Source organism: Vulpes vulpes, chromosome 4, assembly GCF_048418805.1.
Source record: "Vulpes vulpes isolate BD-2025 chromosome 4, VulVul3, whole genome shotgun sequence".
Taxonomy (NCBI): domain Eukaryota; kingdom Metazoa; phylum Chordata; class Mammalia; order Carnivora; family Canidae; genus Vulpes; species Vulpes vulpes.
The window spans coordinates 55,453,511-55,469,848 of record NC_132783.1 but is presented as its reverse complement, the minus strand read 5'-3'; the positions used below and the strand labels follow the sequence as shown (position 1 = coordinate 55,469,848).

General features: G+C 37.5%; 1 protein-coding gene across 25 annotated transcripts in view; it reads left to right on the top strand.

Annotated features, from left to right (window-relative positions):
- The window catches only part of PTPN13 (protein tyrosine phosphatase non-receptor type 13), a 210,309-nt gene that overhangs the window by 103,848 nt on the left and 90,123 nt on the right, over positions 1–16,338 (top strand). For 17 of the 25 annotated variants that reach the window (XM_025998135.2, XM_072755686.1, XM_072755685.1 and 14 more), the window contains exon 7: positions 9,711–10,274. The exons of the other annotated variants lie outside the window; for them this stretch is intronic. In XM_025998135.2, coding sequence (XP_025853920.2) covers positions 9,711–10,274 — 564 coding nt within the window. The remainder of the gene's footprint in view (positions 1–9,710; positions 10,275–16,338) is intronic. 25 annotated transcript variants of the gene reach the window in all.

Sequence of the window (16,338 nt, the reverse complement as noted above, 5' to 3'; positions counted from 1 at the left end):
CATGTCATCGGCGAAGAGGGAGAGTTTGACTTCTTCTTTGCCAATTTGAATGCCTTTAATGTCTTTTTGTTGTCTGATTGCTGAGGCGAGGACTTCCAGAACTATGTTGAACAGCAGTGGTGAGAGTGGACATCCCTGTCTTGTTCCTGATCTTAGGGGAAAGGCTCCCAGTGCTTCCCCATTGAGAATGATATTTGCTGTGGGCTTTTCATAGATGGCTTTTAAGATGTCGAGGAAAGTTCCCTCTATCCCAACACTCTGAAGGGTTTTGATCAGGAATGGATGCTGTATTTTGTCAAATGCTTTCTCTGCATCTAATGAGAGGATCATATGGTTCTTGGTTTTTCTCTTGCTGATAGGATGAATCACATTGATGGTTTTACGAGTGTTGAACCAGCCTTGTGTCCCAGGGATAAATCGTACTTGGTCATGGTGAATAATTTTCTTAATGTGTTGTTGGATCCTATTGGCTAGTATCTTGTTGAGAATTTTTGCATCCATGTTCATCAGGGATATTGGTCTGTAATTCTCCTTTTTGGTGGGGTCTTTGTCTGGTTTCGGAATTAAGGTGATGCTGGCCTCATAGAACGAATTTGGAAGTACTCCATCTCTTTCTATCTTTCCAAACAGCTTTAGTAGAATAGGTATGATTTCTTCTTTAAACGTTTGATAGAATTCCCCTGGGAAGCCATCTGGCCCTGGACTCTTGTGTCTTGGGAGGTTTTTGATGACTGCTTCAATTTCCTCCCTGGTTATTGGCCTGTTCAGGTTTTCTATTTCTTCCTGCTCCAGTTTTGGTAGTTTGTGGCTTTCCAGGAATGCGTCCATTTCTTCTAGATTTCCTAATTTATTGGCGTACAGCTGTTCATAATATGTTTTTAAAATCGTTTGTATTTTATTGGTGTTGGTAGTGATGTCCCCTTTCTCATTCATGATTTTATTAATTTGAGTCTTCTCTCTCTTCTTTTTAATAAGGTTGGCTAATGGTTTATCTATCTTATTAATTCTTTCAAAGAACCAACTCCTGGTTCTGTTGATCTGTTCCACAGTTCTTTTGGTCTCGATATCATTGAGTTCTGCTCGAATTTTAATTAACTCTCTTCTTCTGCTGGGGGTGGGGTCTATTTGTTGCTTTTTCTCTAGTTCCTTTATGTGTAAGGTGAGCTTTTGTATTTGAGTTCTTTCCAGTTTTTGAATGGATGCTTGTATTGCGATGTATTACCCCCTCAGGATTGCTTTTGCTGCATCCCAAAGATTTTGAACGGTTGTATCTTCATTTTCATTAGTTTCCATGAATCTTTTTAATTCTTCCTTAATTTCCTGGTTGACCTTTTCATCTTTTAGCAGGATGGTCCTTAACCTCCACGTGTTTGTGGTCCTTCCATACTTCTTGTTGTGATTAAGTTCTAATTTCAAGGCATTATGGTCTGAGAATATACAAGGGACTATCCCGATCTTTTGGTATCGGTTCAGACCCGATTTGTGACCCAGTATGTGGTCTATTCTGGAGAAAGTTCCATGTGCACTTGAGAAGAATGTGTATTCAGTTGAGTTTGGATGTAAAGTTCTGTAGATATCTGTGAAATCCATCTGGTCCAGTGTATCATTTAAAGCTCTCGTTTCTTTGGAGATGTTGTGCTTAGAAGACCTATCCAGGGTAGAAAGAGCTAGATTGAAGTCACCAAGTATAAGTGTATTATTATCAAGGTATTTCTTGAGTTTGGTTATTAATTGGTTTAAATATTTGGCAGCTCCCACATTCGGGGCATATATATTGAGGAGTGTTAAGTCCTCTTGTTGGATAGATCCTTTGAGTATGAGATAGTGTCCCTCTTCATCTCTCACTATAGTCTTCGGGGTAAATTTTAATTTATCTGATAAGGATGGCAACCCCTGCTTTCTTTTGAGGACCATTTGAATGGTAAATGGTTCTCCAACCTTTTATTTTCAGGTTGTAGGTGTCCTTCTGTCTAAAATGAGTCTCTTGTAGACAGCAAATAGATGGGTCCTGCTTTTTTATCCAGTCTGAAACCCTGCGCCTTTTGATGGGGTCATTAAGCCCGTTCACATTCAGAGTTATTATTGATAGATATGAGTTTAGTGTCATCATATCTATTCAGTCCTTGTTTTTGTGGATTGTTCCACTGAACTTCTTCTTAAAGGGGAATTTTAAGAGTCCCCCTTAAAATTTCTTGCAGAGCTGGTTTGGAGGTTACATATTCTTTCAGTTCCTGCCTGTCTTGGAAGCTCTTTATCTCTCCTTCCATTTTGAATGAAGGCCTTGCTGGGTAAAGTATTCTTGGTTGCATGTTCTTTTCATTTAGGACCCTGAATATATCCTGCCAGCCCTTTCTGGCCTGCCAGGTCTCTGTGGAGAGGTCTGCTGTTACCCTAATATTCCTCCCCATAAAAGTCAGGGACTTTTTTTCTCTTGCTGCTTTAAGGATCTTCTCCTTATCTTTGGAATTTGCAAGCTTCACTATTAAATGTCGAGGTGTTGAACGGTTTTTGTTGATTTTAGGGGGGGATCTCTCTATTTCCTGGATCTGAATGCCTGTTTCCCTTCCCAGATTCGGAAAGTTTTCAGCTAGGATTTGTTCAAATACATATTCTGGCCCTCTGTCCCTTTCGGCGCCCTCAGGAACCCCAATTAAACGTAGGTTTTTCTTCCTCAGGCTATCATTTATTTCCCTTAATCTATCCTCATGGTCTTTTAATTGCCTGTCTCTTTTTTCCTCAGTTTCCCTCTTTGCCATCAACTTGTCTTCTATGTCACTCACTCGTTCTTCCACCTCGTCAAGCCTCGTCGTTAGGACTTCTAGCTTGGATTGCATCTCATTTAATTGATTTTTAATTTCTGCCTGATTGGATCTAAATTCTGCAGTCATGAAGTCTCTTGAGTCCTTTATGGTTTTTTCTAGAGCCACCAGTAGCTGTAAAATAGTGCTTCTGAATTGGCTTTCTGACATTGAATTGTAATCCATATTTTGTAACTCTGTGGGAGAGTGGGCTGTTTCTGATTCTTTTTTTTGAGGGAGGTTTTCCTTCTAGTCATTTTGCTCAGTGCAGAGTGGCCAAAAACAAGTTGTATTGGGAAAAGGAGAAAAAGAGAGAGAAGGAAATAAAAGAGAAAAAGAAAAAAGAGAAAGAAGAAAAAATAGGGGAAAAAGAGAAGAAAAAGAAAGAAAAAGAAAGAAAGGAGAAAAAAGAAAAAAAAAGGGGGGGTGGGGGAAGCAATCAGAAATCAAGAAGAAAGAGAGAAAAAAAAGCACAAAACAAAACAAAAAAAAACAAAAACAAAAACAAAAAAACAAAAAACAAAAAAAAACCACGGGGGAGTATCTTCCGATTCTGTGTACTTTAAGTCCCTTGACTTCCCCTGGAACTGGTCCGTGTCGCTGGTCTTCTGGGGGAGGGGCCTGCTGTGCTGATTCTCAGGTGTTAGCACTTGGGGGAGCTGCTCTGCCCCTGCCTGGTGCAGGGCTCAGTGGGGGTTGTTCACCCCCTGAGGCCCCGGGAGGAAGCCACAGTGGCGGGGGCAGCTCTGGGGCCCTGGAGTCAGCTCCCGCAGTAGCTCCGGGGCTCTCCGTCTGCAGGGCCTGGGGGCTCCGGGGCGGGGCCGCTGATCTGCTCAGCTCCAGGCAGGAGCGTCCTTGCTGTCCTGGGCCCTCCCGGCCTCTGCCTGTCCCGGGGGAGGCCGGATCCTGGGCTGTGTCCCGGCGCCCTGTGCTCCGGAGCCTGCGCTGTTGGATTCGCGCTCCCGGCGGTGCAGCCTCCTCCGCGGAGCCGCCGCCTGAGCCCCTCCGAGCTGTTCCCGGAGCCGCGCCGCCCCCTCCGCGGAGCTTCTTCCTCCGCCCGAGCCGCCGCCGCTGAGCTGTTCCCGGAGCCGCGCAGCCCCCTCCGCGGAGCCGCCGCCCGAGTCCCTCCGAGCTGCTCCGGGTCCCGCCGAGCGCTGCAGCCCTTAGGGAGCTCGGCGCATCTCCCGGGGCGCAGTTCCTCTGTTACTGTCCCAGGGAGCCCGAGGGCATCCCCGCCTTTCTGGGGATCCTGCTCCAAGTCCCCGGGAGGCCTTTCCGCGGGGAAGGTCGGTGCAGCTCCTGCTCCTCCGGGACGGGGCTCTCCTGTCCTGGGGACACTTGCCCCGGCCTCAGCCCGGCTCCTCGCGGGGCCCCTCCCCCTTGGAGGCCTTTTGTGTCTTTATTTCTTTTTCCCCGTCTTCCTACCTTGATAGAAGCGCGAACTCTTCTCACTGCAGCGTTCCAGCTGGTCTCTCTTTAAATCTCAGGCCGAATTCGTAGATTTTCAGGATGATTGGATGGTTTTCTAGGTAATTTGTTGAGGACAGGTGACCTGGAGACCCTGCTCTGCCGCCATCTTGCCCCTCCCCCCTTTGTAACTCTTTTGATTTCTGGTTTCATGATTTCCTCTCAAAAGAACTTTTAAATTCCCCCTTGCTAGATAATTAAAAGCTGAGGGAAATAAAGCAGAAACAAAGAAGAGCGGAATTTAGAATTTTATGTTGCCCTTGTTCAGAAGAACTCATGATAGTTCATTGGATGTTCATTTCTCTTGCCATCTTTAAGAAGAACATATAACAAGTTATATCCAGTTTTGTAGATGAAGGAAATAAGAAACATGGAAATTAAGTGGCTTGCCCAAGCTCATGGTTTGAATTTGATAAAGCTAGAATTAAAACCCAGGTGTGTTTTGATAGTAATCTTTCTGATAGATTAACTACCTACATTGACTTTAAAAAGGTTTCAAAAAGTTATGCAATCTATTCTACACACATTGTTTTGGAATGTCTTTAATCAGGAAATAGAAATACAAAAACAGGTAAGACATGGTTTCTTGTGTTATTGTTCCAATTGGAGGTGGAGTGAGGAAATGAGTGGGAGTGATGAGAGATATCTACTATAATGGATAATTTTAATATAGTGAAAGAATGTCCTAGAGAGGGCCAGTGTGCTCTAGGAGTATAGTGGAAAGAGCTAGTAACTCTCCCAGGATAGGGAAATATTAAAGAAGTTTCCACCTGAAATCTTTTAAGAGTAGCTCCAATGGCATTGCCTTCAGAAATGACATTAACTTCCTATGATCAAAATGGGTAGTGAACACACCTATTAAATGTACTTATGATTGCAGTTCTGTTTATTGCCTGTTAAATAAAATCGTTATAATAGTCAAGCACATGTTTAGAAAGATTTAGAGAGCAGTTGAAGAAATTGCATTTTACCTAGTCTCAAAGTTAGTAAGTAAGTAGCACTGTTGTTAACAATGTATGTGGTTTTTACTGGTCTAGCAGACTGTGCACCTCATAAATGAGCCTAAAATTCCATGTCTTTCCTCATTTAAAGGGCTAGATTCTATATTTGAACTCTCATTGTTAGGTCCCAGATTAGTGAAATTTTTCCCCTAGAGCTTTAGCAATATTAGGCAACCATAATATGATATGTGATGCTATATATATATTCTATCCACTTGTGAAGTATTCATCATGCAATTACATATCTAGTTGTATAGTTGAAGATAAGTGAGTATCATTGACCTGACAAAATGCATTGAGACTCCTGCCAGTTAGGAATATGTGATTTGAAAATGGTGTGTTTGTACCAGCCCAAATCCATCTCTTTTTTTACCTAGATAAAGGTATGTCTCCTTTTTTACCCAAAAAAGCAAACAAAAGCAGTCCTAGCCTCTGAGACCCACTGGAGAAACCACTTAGCTCCAAATATATCTTTCCTGTCACTTCCTTTTTCTTCTTTCAAGAGGTGATCCACACTCAGTTTCTCTTTTTAATACTTTTGTGGCTTATAGCTCTTACAATTTTACTTTAGACCATCTCTAACAGGTATATACAAATTACTTTGAACCTGTTTCACACCTCCATAATTTGTTGCCCATTTTCCTCAGGAGTATTAATCCGCCCCCCACCCCTTCTTTCTTTCTCACTCCTCTTCCTACTTTCCCATTACTTTGTTTTATTGGCTACCAGAAGAGACCTTATTATGGTCAAAATCATCTTTTACAAATAATGTTCATGAGACTTTAAGTTGGCTATCATAATGTGATTTTCAGGCATGTAGAGCATATTGAGCCATAGTTAAATTTGGCATATTTTGTAGAAGCAGAGTATAAAGGGAATGCAAACTTTTAAATGAATTATTTTCATTATAATTTTGTACTACCTTACAGAATTTTAAAATGTTAACGTTCTGTACTTTTTTTTTTTTAAACTTTCTGGACTTTTAGTACTTAGAAACTGAAATATTTTTATATCTACTTGTTTGCATACAGACAGAAACCTAGCATTTACAGAGCAGTAGTTATCCAAGAGGCACCTTATTAGCAATTAGTTTTAAGACTCATATGGCTGGTGAGAAGTTTTAAAACTCACATGGCTGGTAAGAAGTTTTAAGATTCATATGGCTCTTTTGGGATGCCATAGCCCACTAATACATGGTTAGTAAATACTAATAACCTGCAAGAAAATGATAAATCTATCTGTTAGAAATGGGATAGACTCATCATACACTTGGAAAGTGATTATTTCAATAGTGGTCAGGGTAGAAGAAGTCCTATTTAAGATAAAAGTGTAGAATAAGAAACAACTAACCATGAGAAAGGTCTAGACCATTCAAAGCTTAGAAGACAGTATGTACAGAGATCCTCACATATAAGAGCTTTACAGGAAGACCTGTGGCCTGAAGAGAATAAAAGAATTGGAGATGAGACTTTAAAAAATTTAGATGACAGATCTAAAAGGAGTCTTGATTTTATTTTGAGTGTAATAGTATGCTTTTGAGACTTTTTGAAAAGGGTGGTGGCATCATGGAATTTATTTTTTGAGAAGATAACTCTGGCTGCTGACTATAGAGAGTGGTTGGATGAAGAAATAAGTAGGGAGGCCTATCCAGAAGCTGTTGCAGTTTTCTAGTCAATTGATAATGTTAACTGGAAATAGGATGATGCCGGTGAAAACAGAAATAATCACATGGAATAAAATATATTTGAGAAGTTAAATAGCCAACACTTCTGATGAATTTGATACTGGCAGTAAGGATGATGAAGGATTTCAGGATGGTGCCCATATTTATTTTGAGCAATCATTTGGAGAGTGATGCCATGTATTGAAATTAGAAAGATTGGGGTTGAATGGACATCTCTAGATATGGGAAACAAAAAATAGTATTAAGCATGTTAAGTTTGAGGTGCTTCTAAGATATACTAATAGAAGTCTCGATCATTGGGCAGCCCGGGTGGCTCAGCGGTTTAGCGCCGCCTTCAGCCCAGGGCGTGATCCTGGAGACCCAGGATTGAGTCCCATGTCAGGCTCCCTGCATGGAGCCTGTTTTTCCCTCTGCCTGTGTCTCTGCCTCTCCCTCTCTCTCTGTGTCTCTCTCATGAATAAATAAACAAAATCTTTATTAAAAAAAAAAGTCTCGATCATAGAAGATTGGAGCTCCCAGAAGACATTGGTACCAAGAATATAAATTTGGGAGTTAAGAGTATGTAGATAATTATTTAAAGCCTTGTTAGTAGATGAAATTATATAAGAAAAGAGTGAAAAGGCTCTAAAACTGATACCTGAGGAAATTGAACATTTGGATATCTAATAGAGGAGGAAAAAGCAAAGACTCAGAATGAGCAGTCTAAGATGTAGGAGAAAACCAGTCTTGTAAAGAGAGGAAAGTGCTTCATTAAGTAAGTGTCATCACCATCAGTTGTTGCTGAGAGGTAAGATGTGAATGTAAAACATCTATTGGATTTGGCAATATGGAGGTCATTAGTTTTACATAATGATAGTTGCCAAAGTATGGAGGAGTTGGAAGTTTACTAATGTGAGTAGAATCTGAATGGGAAATAAGAAATTGGAGACAGCAGGAGCACAGAGATTTGTGGTAACAGGGGGGAGGTTTTGTTTAATTTGCTTTTTATTAAAGAGATATTAAAGCATGTTTGTATACTAATGGGAATGACTCAATAGAAAAGGGGATTAATTAAGATAGACAGCAGAAGTTAACCAAAGTAAAATCTCTGATAACCTAGAAGAAGAAGGGGTTTGAACATATATTGGGAATCAGCCTTCAACTGGTAGAAAATGTCATCTTTTGAGGCAAGGGAAAAGATTGGCAGACACAGGTAGATGTATAGAATTAGCCATGGGAAAATGAAAAAACACTCTTCTGACATTCTGTTTTCTTGATGGAATATGAAGCAAGATCATCAGAAAAGAGAAGAGGGAATTAATGTGGGAAGTTTGAAGAATGAGGAAAAGTGAAGCCTTGTGCAGAGTGAATGAAATTACTGTTAACACATTGACATTGAGTGTCCAAGGTGTTTGATTATGAATTTATGATGTTGCCAAAATTCTGTTTTTAAAATTTTCTCTAAGTTTTGGCTACTTGTTGGTAGTCAAGCAGTAAAAGAAGGCAGATTGTTGAGTTCATCTATGATTGTATGATCCTTAGGTCCTTTCAGCTCTTATCTTTCACCTAATGTATTCTCTGTTCTCTATTCTTCAATAAAATTTTAAATTAATGAGTTTCAATATGTGGTTTAAGAATGTAATTTACTCCTAAAATACTATAACATAGATGTGTTTATCAGTTTTAAATTATCTTACATTAGAAGCTAAAGTCTATGACAATCTATATTTAGATGTGGTGTGATATATTCTCAGTCTTCTTTATATGACATGCCCCCAAATATTGGTGTTATCCGTATTTGCACTTAAGTGGATCCGTGTTGCAGGGAAAGATGAGTCCCACAAAGCAAAATGTTTGAATCCAATTCTCCGGTGAGCAGTTATTTGTTGACCACTCTGAATTGAATTCACTTTCCTAAGATTATTAAGGTGAAATGTGGAGTCATAGAATTAAAGCCTATAGCTGTCACCCTGAAGAGGAAATTGACTTATTCAGATGAATTACTAAGCAATTTATTATTCCTATGAAAGTTTTAGTCATTATTTTATACTGTATACATAGCAAATAAGCTGTCAAAGAGGGATCACAGAAGGTCACACAGGAAATCTTCAATGTTTATGGGCTTTTGCATTAGTAACTCGAAGGTATTTTTCTACATTTCTTTTTTCATAGGGGAGATATATGATTTTTTATGTTACTGATGCTAGGATTCCAAAAATGAATTACTGGTTGGATATTTTTGCTGTCTCGATGCATTTACAGACTGGTGCCATAAAAAAATTAGAATGACTTACTGTTTTTACTGTATCAACATCAAAGGCTAAAAAATAAAATAATTGGTACTTTATTCCAATTGACAAATATTGATGCTTTATGTTCAAGAGAAAAAACTTTTAGGACATGATGGTCTGCCATGGAAAAATTAAGTTTCTTACATAATTTAAACAATCAAATTATCTGGATTTCAAACAATTAAACTTTCTGAAATCGTTTCTAATCATAATAAAACTTTGATACTTATGAATTCCAAATGCTATAATCCTTTTTCATCTGTAATATAGCAAGAATTCTTTTTTTCTTCTTTAAAAATATTTAAATGACTAGAAAATACCAACACAGCATTTCTTTTCACTTTCACTATCACTACCATTCCCTTTCATCTCTGATCCTTCATTAGGAAAATTTAGGAAATTACCAGCACTTCCACTGTCAATAGTAAGGTTACATTCCAATTATTTTCTAAAAATTCTATGCATACATGATAGATTCTTATCATTCCAGGAAGAAGCGCTACTTCTGATGTACTAGACATACACAAGTCTCCATTCTCTCATCAGACCTTTCTTAACAAAGGGCTTAGTAAATCAATGGGATTTCTGTCCATCAGAGATACACAAGATGAGGAAGATTATTTCAAGGACATTTCATCAGATAATAATTCTGGACATGAAGATTCTGAAAATGCCTCTTCCCCTTACCAGTTCAAAACTAGTGGCCCAGAAAAAAGAACTATCCCTGGCATTGATGTGCTTCCTAAGAAGAAGATTTGGGCTTCATCCATGGATTTGCTTTGCACAGCTGACAGAGACTTTTCTGGGGAAACTGGTGGATTCCGACAGTATCTTCCTGAGACAGTAACAGTAAGGACTTCAACTACCCCTAGGAAAAAGGAAGCAAGATATTCAGATGGAAGCATAGCCTTGGATATCTTTGGCCCTCAGAAAGTAGATCCAATGTTTCATGCCCGAGAATTGCCAACTTCCTCAGCAATATCAAGTGCTTTGGACCGAATTCGAGAGAGACAAAAGAAACTTCAGGTTCTGAGAGAAGCCATGAATGTAGAAGGTTAGTAATTTTGTATGTGTTTGAGAGAGAATTTAATTGAAATATTTGAAATTGTGATTTGAAATAAAGAAGGGTTATTAAACCATTCCACAAGTCTTATTTCCACTGCCAAACCTTTATACCCAGGTTAGTCTCTTCTCTGTCAGTTTCTGTCCTCCTTTCCACCAAAACCCTAATCAAACTCCAGTGCTCCCACAAAGTCATCTTTAGTAAGTCTCCCAGTCCAGGCACTTTTATAACCCTTCAATATTTTGCATATTCTTAGATTGTAAGCTTCTCAGGGCAGGAGCCATGTTTTCTACTTCTCCACAGTACTGTCTATCTTGCACACTCGTAAGAGGCTTCCCTAAAGTACTGGTTCATGGAAATAAGAGGCAGTTATTCAAAATCAGCAATTCTAGGGAGGCAGAGTAGCCTGGTGATAGTGCATTGGTTCCCAAACCACCAACTTCAAAAAATAAACTTAGGGACACAACTCTTGGTGACCATAAATTGTTTCATCTGGAATGAAGTTTAAATCTATATTTTAAAAGTTATGGTATTTAGATTTATAGATTTATAGTCAGACAGCCTAGGTTTGAATTATTTACTGCATCAATAGTAAGTGATGTTTAGTTCAGCAACTGGGTTTAATCCCTCCAAGTGCAATTTATCACATCTGTAAAATATGCTTGACAAAAATAGGTTAAATAATGTAAAGTGAAAAAAAAATGTAAAGTGATTGACCAATCAAATTATTATAATATTAGTATGAGGTGCATTGATAAACAACTTTATCAATGATAAATTCTTATTTGCAGGGCAGAGCTCTGGTTCAAAATTCCTGATTGACACACAAACTTCAATATATTGAGTAGAGTAAAATGTGTTAGATATGGACAGAGGCTATTTTTAACATAAATAAATGGAAAAGATAACAAAATTAGAGTTATCAACCTAATCCTCTGCATTTTTGAAGTTTAAAGTTTTGTTATCTCCCTTTGCCTCATAGACAAACTTTGGGACATAGCTGAAAGGAAACTTTAAGGTGTTTCTAGTTCAAAAAGTATAGTGGCATAATCAAGGGTCATATTCATCTTTAAGGCCATTGTTCCAGTGAAGTATTTTTGATTATATAAGATTACCTTTAAAGTGTTCTGCTGGAGGTTTGTTCTGTTACTTAAGCATAGCTCTGGACTAAACATACTCAACATACTCTACACATCGTGCTTTACTTCTAGTAAAAGAAGCTTTCCTTCTTTTTTTTCCAATTGCAAATTAGTGATGAATTTGAAATTATAAAGGAAATTATCAAACTCTTAACTGATTATACAGGTATATATATATGTGCATTTAAAGAAAATATTAGACAATTGTTTATAATCTTGATTACAAACTTTCAAGGGCAGAAAATAACTTAGAAAATTGTTTTATGCATAGTTTTACTGTTTAACTCTGATCAGTAAGCTTTTAGAGTTGTAGCAGGAAAGATATTTTCTGTAGCTTAGTCTTCTCTTTCAGAAATTGTACTTCATGATTATCTAATATTGCACAACAGCTAACATATGAATAATAACTTAGCCTAATCATCTTATGACATACCCTCATAGAGATGTTTATGTGAAGAATTCTTGCCCATTGTGCAAAACAAACAAACCCTTAATTATTCAAATAGATAAAACCATGATAGTCTCAGAGTATAAATAGTGAAGCTTTATACTGATGTAGATGACTATTTCTAAATTTAAGAAATTGAATATTTTCTTAACAAATTAATATTAAAAATTAAATCATAATTTCTAATGTTCTTTTGTGTTTTAAAAGATTATTTACTTAGTATTTGGTAAATTAATTGTAATCTGGATTAGTGAAGTCTGAGAAAAGTGTTTTTCTTACACTTGAACCTTGGTTTCAGAGTTAAACAGTAGAGAAACCAAACACTAATGGAAGTATATTTAATGTGTTAAATTATTCTACAATAATCTGACATATTTTGTTTAAATAGGTGATTTTTGACTACCTATATAATGAGTATTAAGCCAAATTATGTCCTAGTTTACATATGAGCCTGTTATCTTGTCAGGGAATGTGTGCAGGCACATGTGTTAAAGACACTCAAATAGACCAACTTGTTTACAACTTGTTTCCAAATATACATATATATCTACAAAGGTGAGGTATAATGTTATTGACCCTTATTTATTAACCAGAGTAATTTGCTACATAACCTAACTTCCAAATTTAGAAATTTTATATTCATTACAAGAGATACAAGAAAAGAAGAAAGGGAAAATATTTCTTTTTAAAAATAAAATACGCTTTGAATTGTTTGATACAGGACCATTTTTATCCTGAAATCATTCTTTGCTATTGAACAATTTTTAAAAGCATTTGTTCTCACAAAGAACCTACCCATTTTCTCCCAGAATGTATTTTATAACCAATTTAAAGAGATACCTTGAAAATGTTGGTATATTATGGAAATGCTTACACCATCTTAAATAAACTCCATTATTATATAGTAACTTGTAAGTAGTAATAAATTATATTTGCTTTAGACTAAAAGTATTCTTCAAAAAGAATGTTTGAAGTTTGGAATTCAGGAGTGATAATTCTTAGTTATTTAGTTGAGTAATTTGTTGGTTTTATTTATCCTGTGCATTTTCTAAAAGTGAGATAATTTCTGTTAGCTGTTCAAACAGAACTGCAGATTACTAATATAAAGATTTTAGCTAATATACAAAGAAGAAAAAAGAATAGAAAACAATACAAATCCCATTTATTTCATTTAATTCTCATGAAAAGTAGGCTCCACAGATGCTTTTTATGTGTGAGAAATCAAGCAGAACAGTGGCTGTTGCTAATGTACACATTTCTTTTTAAATATTCATGTTTTAAGCCATTTAAAAATATTAATAGTTCTCTGTACAATTTTTGTGATCTTTAAGTCTGGTAGTTGCTACTGGCTATCAATAATTACATAATTAGAAGATGTCTTAGAGTACATACCCCTGAGTTCGTGAAGTTAATAACTTATCCAAGATTGCATAACTAGTTAATGATAGAGTTTCCATCATTATGGGAGACTGTGGACTTCCATCTAGATTTCAGAGCTCCAGTTTAAGAATTTCCAACTGTGTGTAACTTCCGAATTTTTAAAAACGATATGTTCCTGTTCATTGGATTAATACAGCAATTGGAAGAAAAGTAACTCCCCAATTTTGGTCTGTCCTTTTAAGCATGCAAGGAGGCTCATTGAACTAATAGGAAATACAGTTTTCTCCTTCAACTAGATGTATAACCCTTTCCTTAATCCATCCTCTCGAAAGGAGCCTTTACCTAAATCATTTCTATAGCATCTCCTTAGCTAACAACATCAACCAGCCAACTAGCAGAGGGGAGACCAGAGTTGGTACTGGAAGGAATCTGGATACTAAAACCAAAGTTTTCATTTTCAAAAGCCAAGAGTAGACTAGTTTGCCAAAGGAGATACATAGTTCATAATTCATAACAGTTGTATTTAGAATCCAGATCTCTTGAAATTCAGAGTAAGGTTTTTTCTACTCTCCCATTCTGATTTCAAGCAGAAACCAGATACATGTCAGATATATTGTTTGGAAATTTTTTTACTGGCTGAAAGGTTGGCTATTCAACTAACCACCTAATAAACCCCTTAAGTCTCTTCCTAATAAAATTATATAATTTTTAATACAGTAAAATGAGATAGCATAATTTTTTTAAAAAGGCTAAATGAGGGGATCCCTGCATGGCTCAGGGTTTAGTGCCTGCCTTCGGCCCAGGGCATGGTCCTGAAGTCCCGGGATCGAGTCCCACATCAGGCTCCCTGCGTGGAGCCTGCTTATCTCTCTGCCCGTGTCTCTGCCCCTCTCTCTCTTTTTGTCTCTCATGAATAAATAAATAAAATCTTTTTTAAAAAAAAAAGAAGGCTGAATGAGGCACTTTGGTTCTTTCTGCAGCAAACCACACTGGATAGGGATTAAGATGGAGCTCTGTGGTGTCACATGCTCTGTTGTGGTAGATAGTATTTTAATGGGCTTTCCTGTACTAGGATTTTGTAAGGCAATGACCCAGTAGCCAATGAAATAAGATCATAAATTATCAAAAGCAATGAATGGTTGACTTTGAGTGCTCCGATTTCCTTGAGAACAAAATAAGAAAGGAACAGAAAAGACCCTGAGAAAGTTGAAGTTTAAAACTTACAAATATAAGATCATTTATATAATTATTGAATTAATATTTAATCTTTCAGAAAGTTCCCTACATACAAAAAGCAGTAAGGAAGGGGCAGACAGAAACATTAACAGGTTTATCCATGAAAACTAGTTTTAAACTTTGATGGGACTCTCTCTTTCTTGGCTTTATTCTTTTCATTTTACTTTTTTCACCTTCGTATAGGACTGTCTTAGTCTACTCTTCCTCTTTCTTCTTTGTTCCTAGTATCTTTTTTCCCACTCTGTACTCCCATCTCAAAATCTGACAAATTGTCTGTTTTCTAACAGAAGTTTCTGTCACCATTTCTCTTGTATGTAATTACCACATACTCCCTATCTAACATAGCCGTGTGGGTTGGCAGCACATTCCTGATTATGAGAGATTGACTTGGAACCAGTACTGTGAATATAGTCTGAACAGTACTCCACACCCTGGGTGGGGATAGCAGTTTGCTTCCAATAGTCAAAACTCCTCTGCATTCTGTGTAAATACTAGAAAGGAAAGTGAAGGGCAGCCCAGGTGGCTCAGCAGTTTAGCGCCGCCTTCGGCTCGGGGCCTGATCCTGGAGACCCGGGATCGAGTCCCATGTCGGGCTCCCTGCATGGAGCCTGCTTCTGCCTCTGCCTGTGACTCTGCCTCTCTCTCTCTCTTTGTCTTTCATGAATAAATAAATAAAATCTTTTTTAAAAAGGGAATATGAAAAGCAGATATAATTAAATTGTTCAAAAGTGACTACAGTTAAATATTGAAATTATAAATCAGTCTACTTCAATCTTAAGTATTGTTTAAAGAAAACAATATTGTGACCTCTGGTCTAGCCTCATTTTGCTGTTCTGTGACTGTCTTGTGAATACAGGTTAAACTCTGTTGTGCAACTAGAATATGTAAACACTAAAGTATGTGAGCCTGCTCTTATTATTGAGGCATCTTAATGTTTCCATTTTCATGAGAAGGTTGGATTTGGAAGTTCTTACATTTTTAGAGTTGCATTTCAGAAAAGGGGATGGGTTTATAAATACTACAGTTCACCATGTAGGATACTTCTAGTGCTATATAGAGATAAATTTTTCTTCAAAACTTATCTCTCTTTTAAAATCCAAAACTGGGGTGCCTGGGTGGCTCAGTCAGTTAAGCCTCCAATTCTTGATTCGGTTCAGGTCATGATCTTAGTATCCTAAGATCTAGCCCCTTGTTGGCTCTGTGTGGACGTGGAGCCTGCTTAAGATTCTTTCTCTCCCTCTCTCTCTGCCCCCCACCTCATTCGAGTGCACTCTCCCTCTCTCTAAAATAAATAAATAAATTGTAAAAAAAAAAAAAAAAGCTTTCAGACATAGCCATGTTCAGGAAGCTTTGTCTCACCTTCCAGTTTAGGGTGATGGCCCATTTTTCATTGAAATTATTTGTTTTAAGGAGCTTGTTTCTCCTCCTATAAACATCAGAAATTTGGCATGGTCTCATTCATAGCTGTTTCCTTAGTATCTACCACTATACCCTACATGATACTCAATAAGTATTAATCTAAACTGAGTATTGCAATGTAGCTATTAATATTCAGTATTTGGTAAGTGCTATTTCAGATACGTGATTCAACAATATTTTCTAATGAATTCTGTGCAGTGAGGAGAAATCCCACCTCCTTTTCCAACTCTAAGAGAAGTCATAACCTAACCAACCAACAGCAAATGCAGTCAATTTCCTTTAGAGATCTGTACTGTTTGAACGCTTTAGAAGGGGTAATGAAGTCATAACAACGCAGGATCCTGGAGGATTCTAGAGTGGCATAGCCAGCCCAGATGCAAGACACAGCCTAGATTGGTGGCTGCTACATTACACAAAACTGTTGTAGATCAAG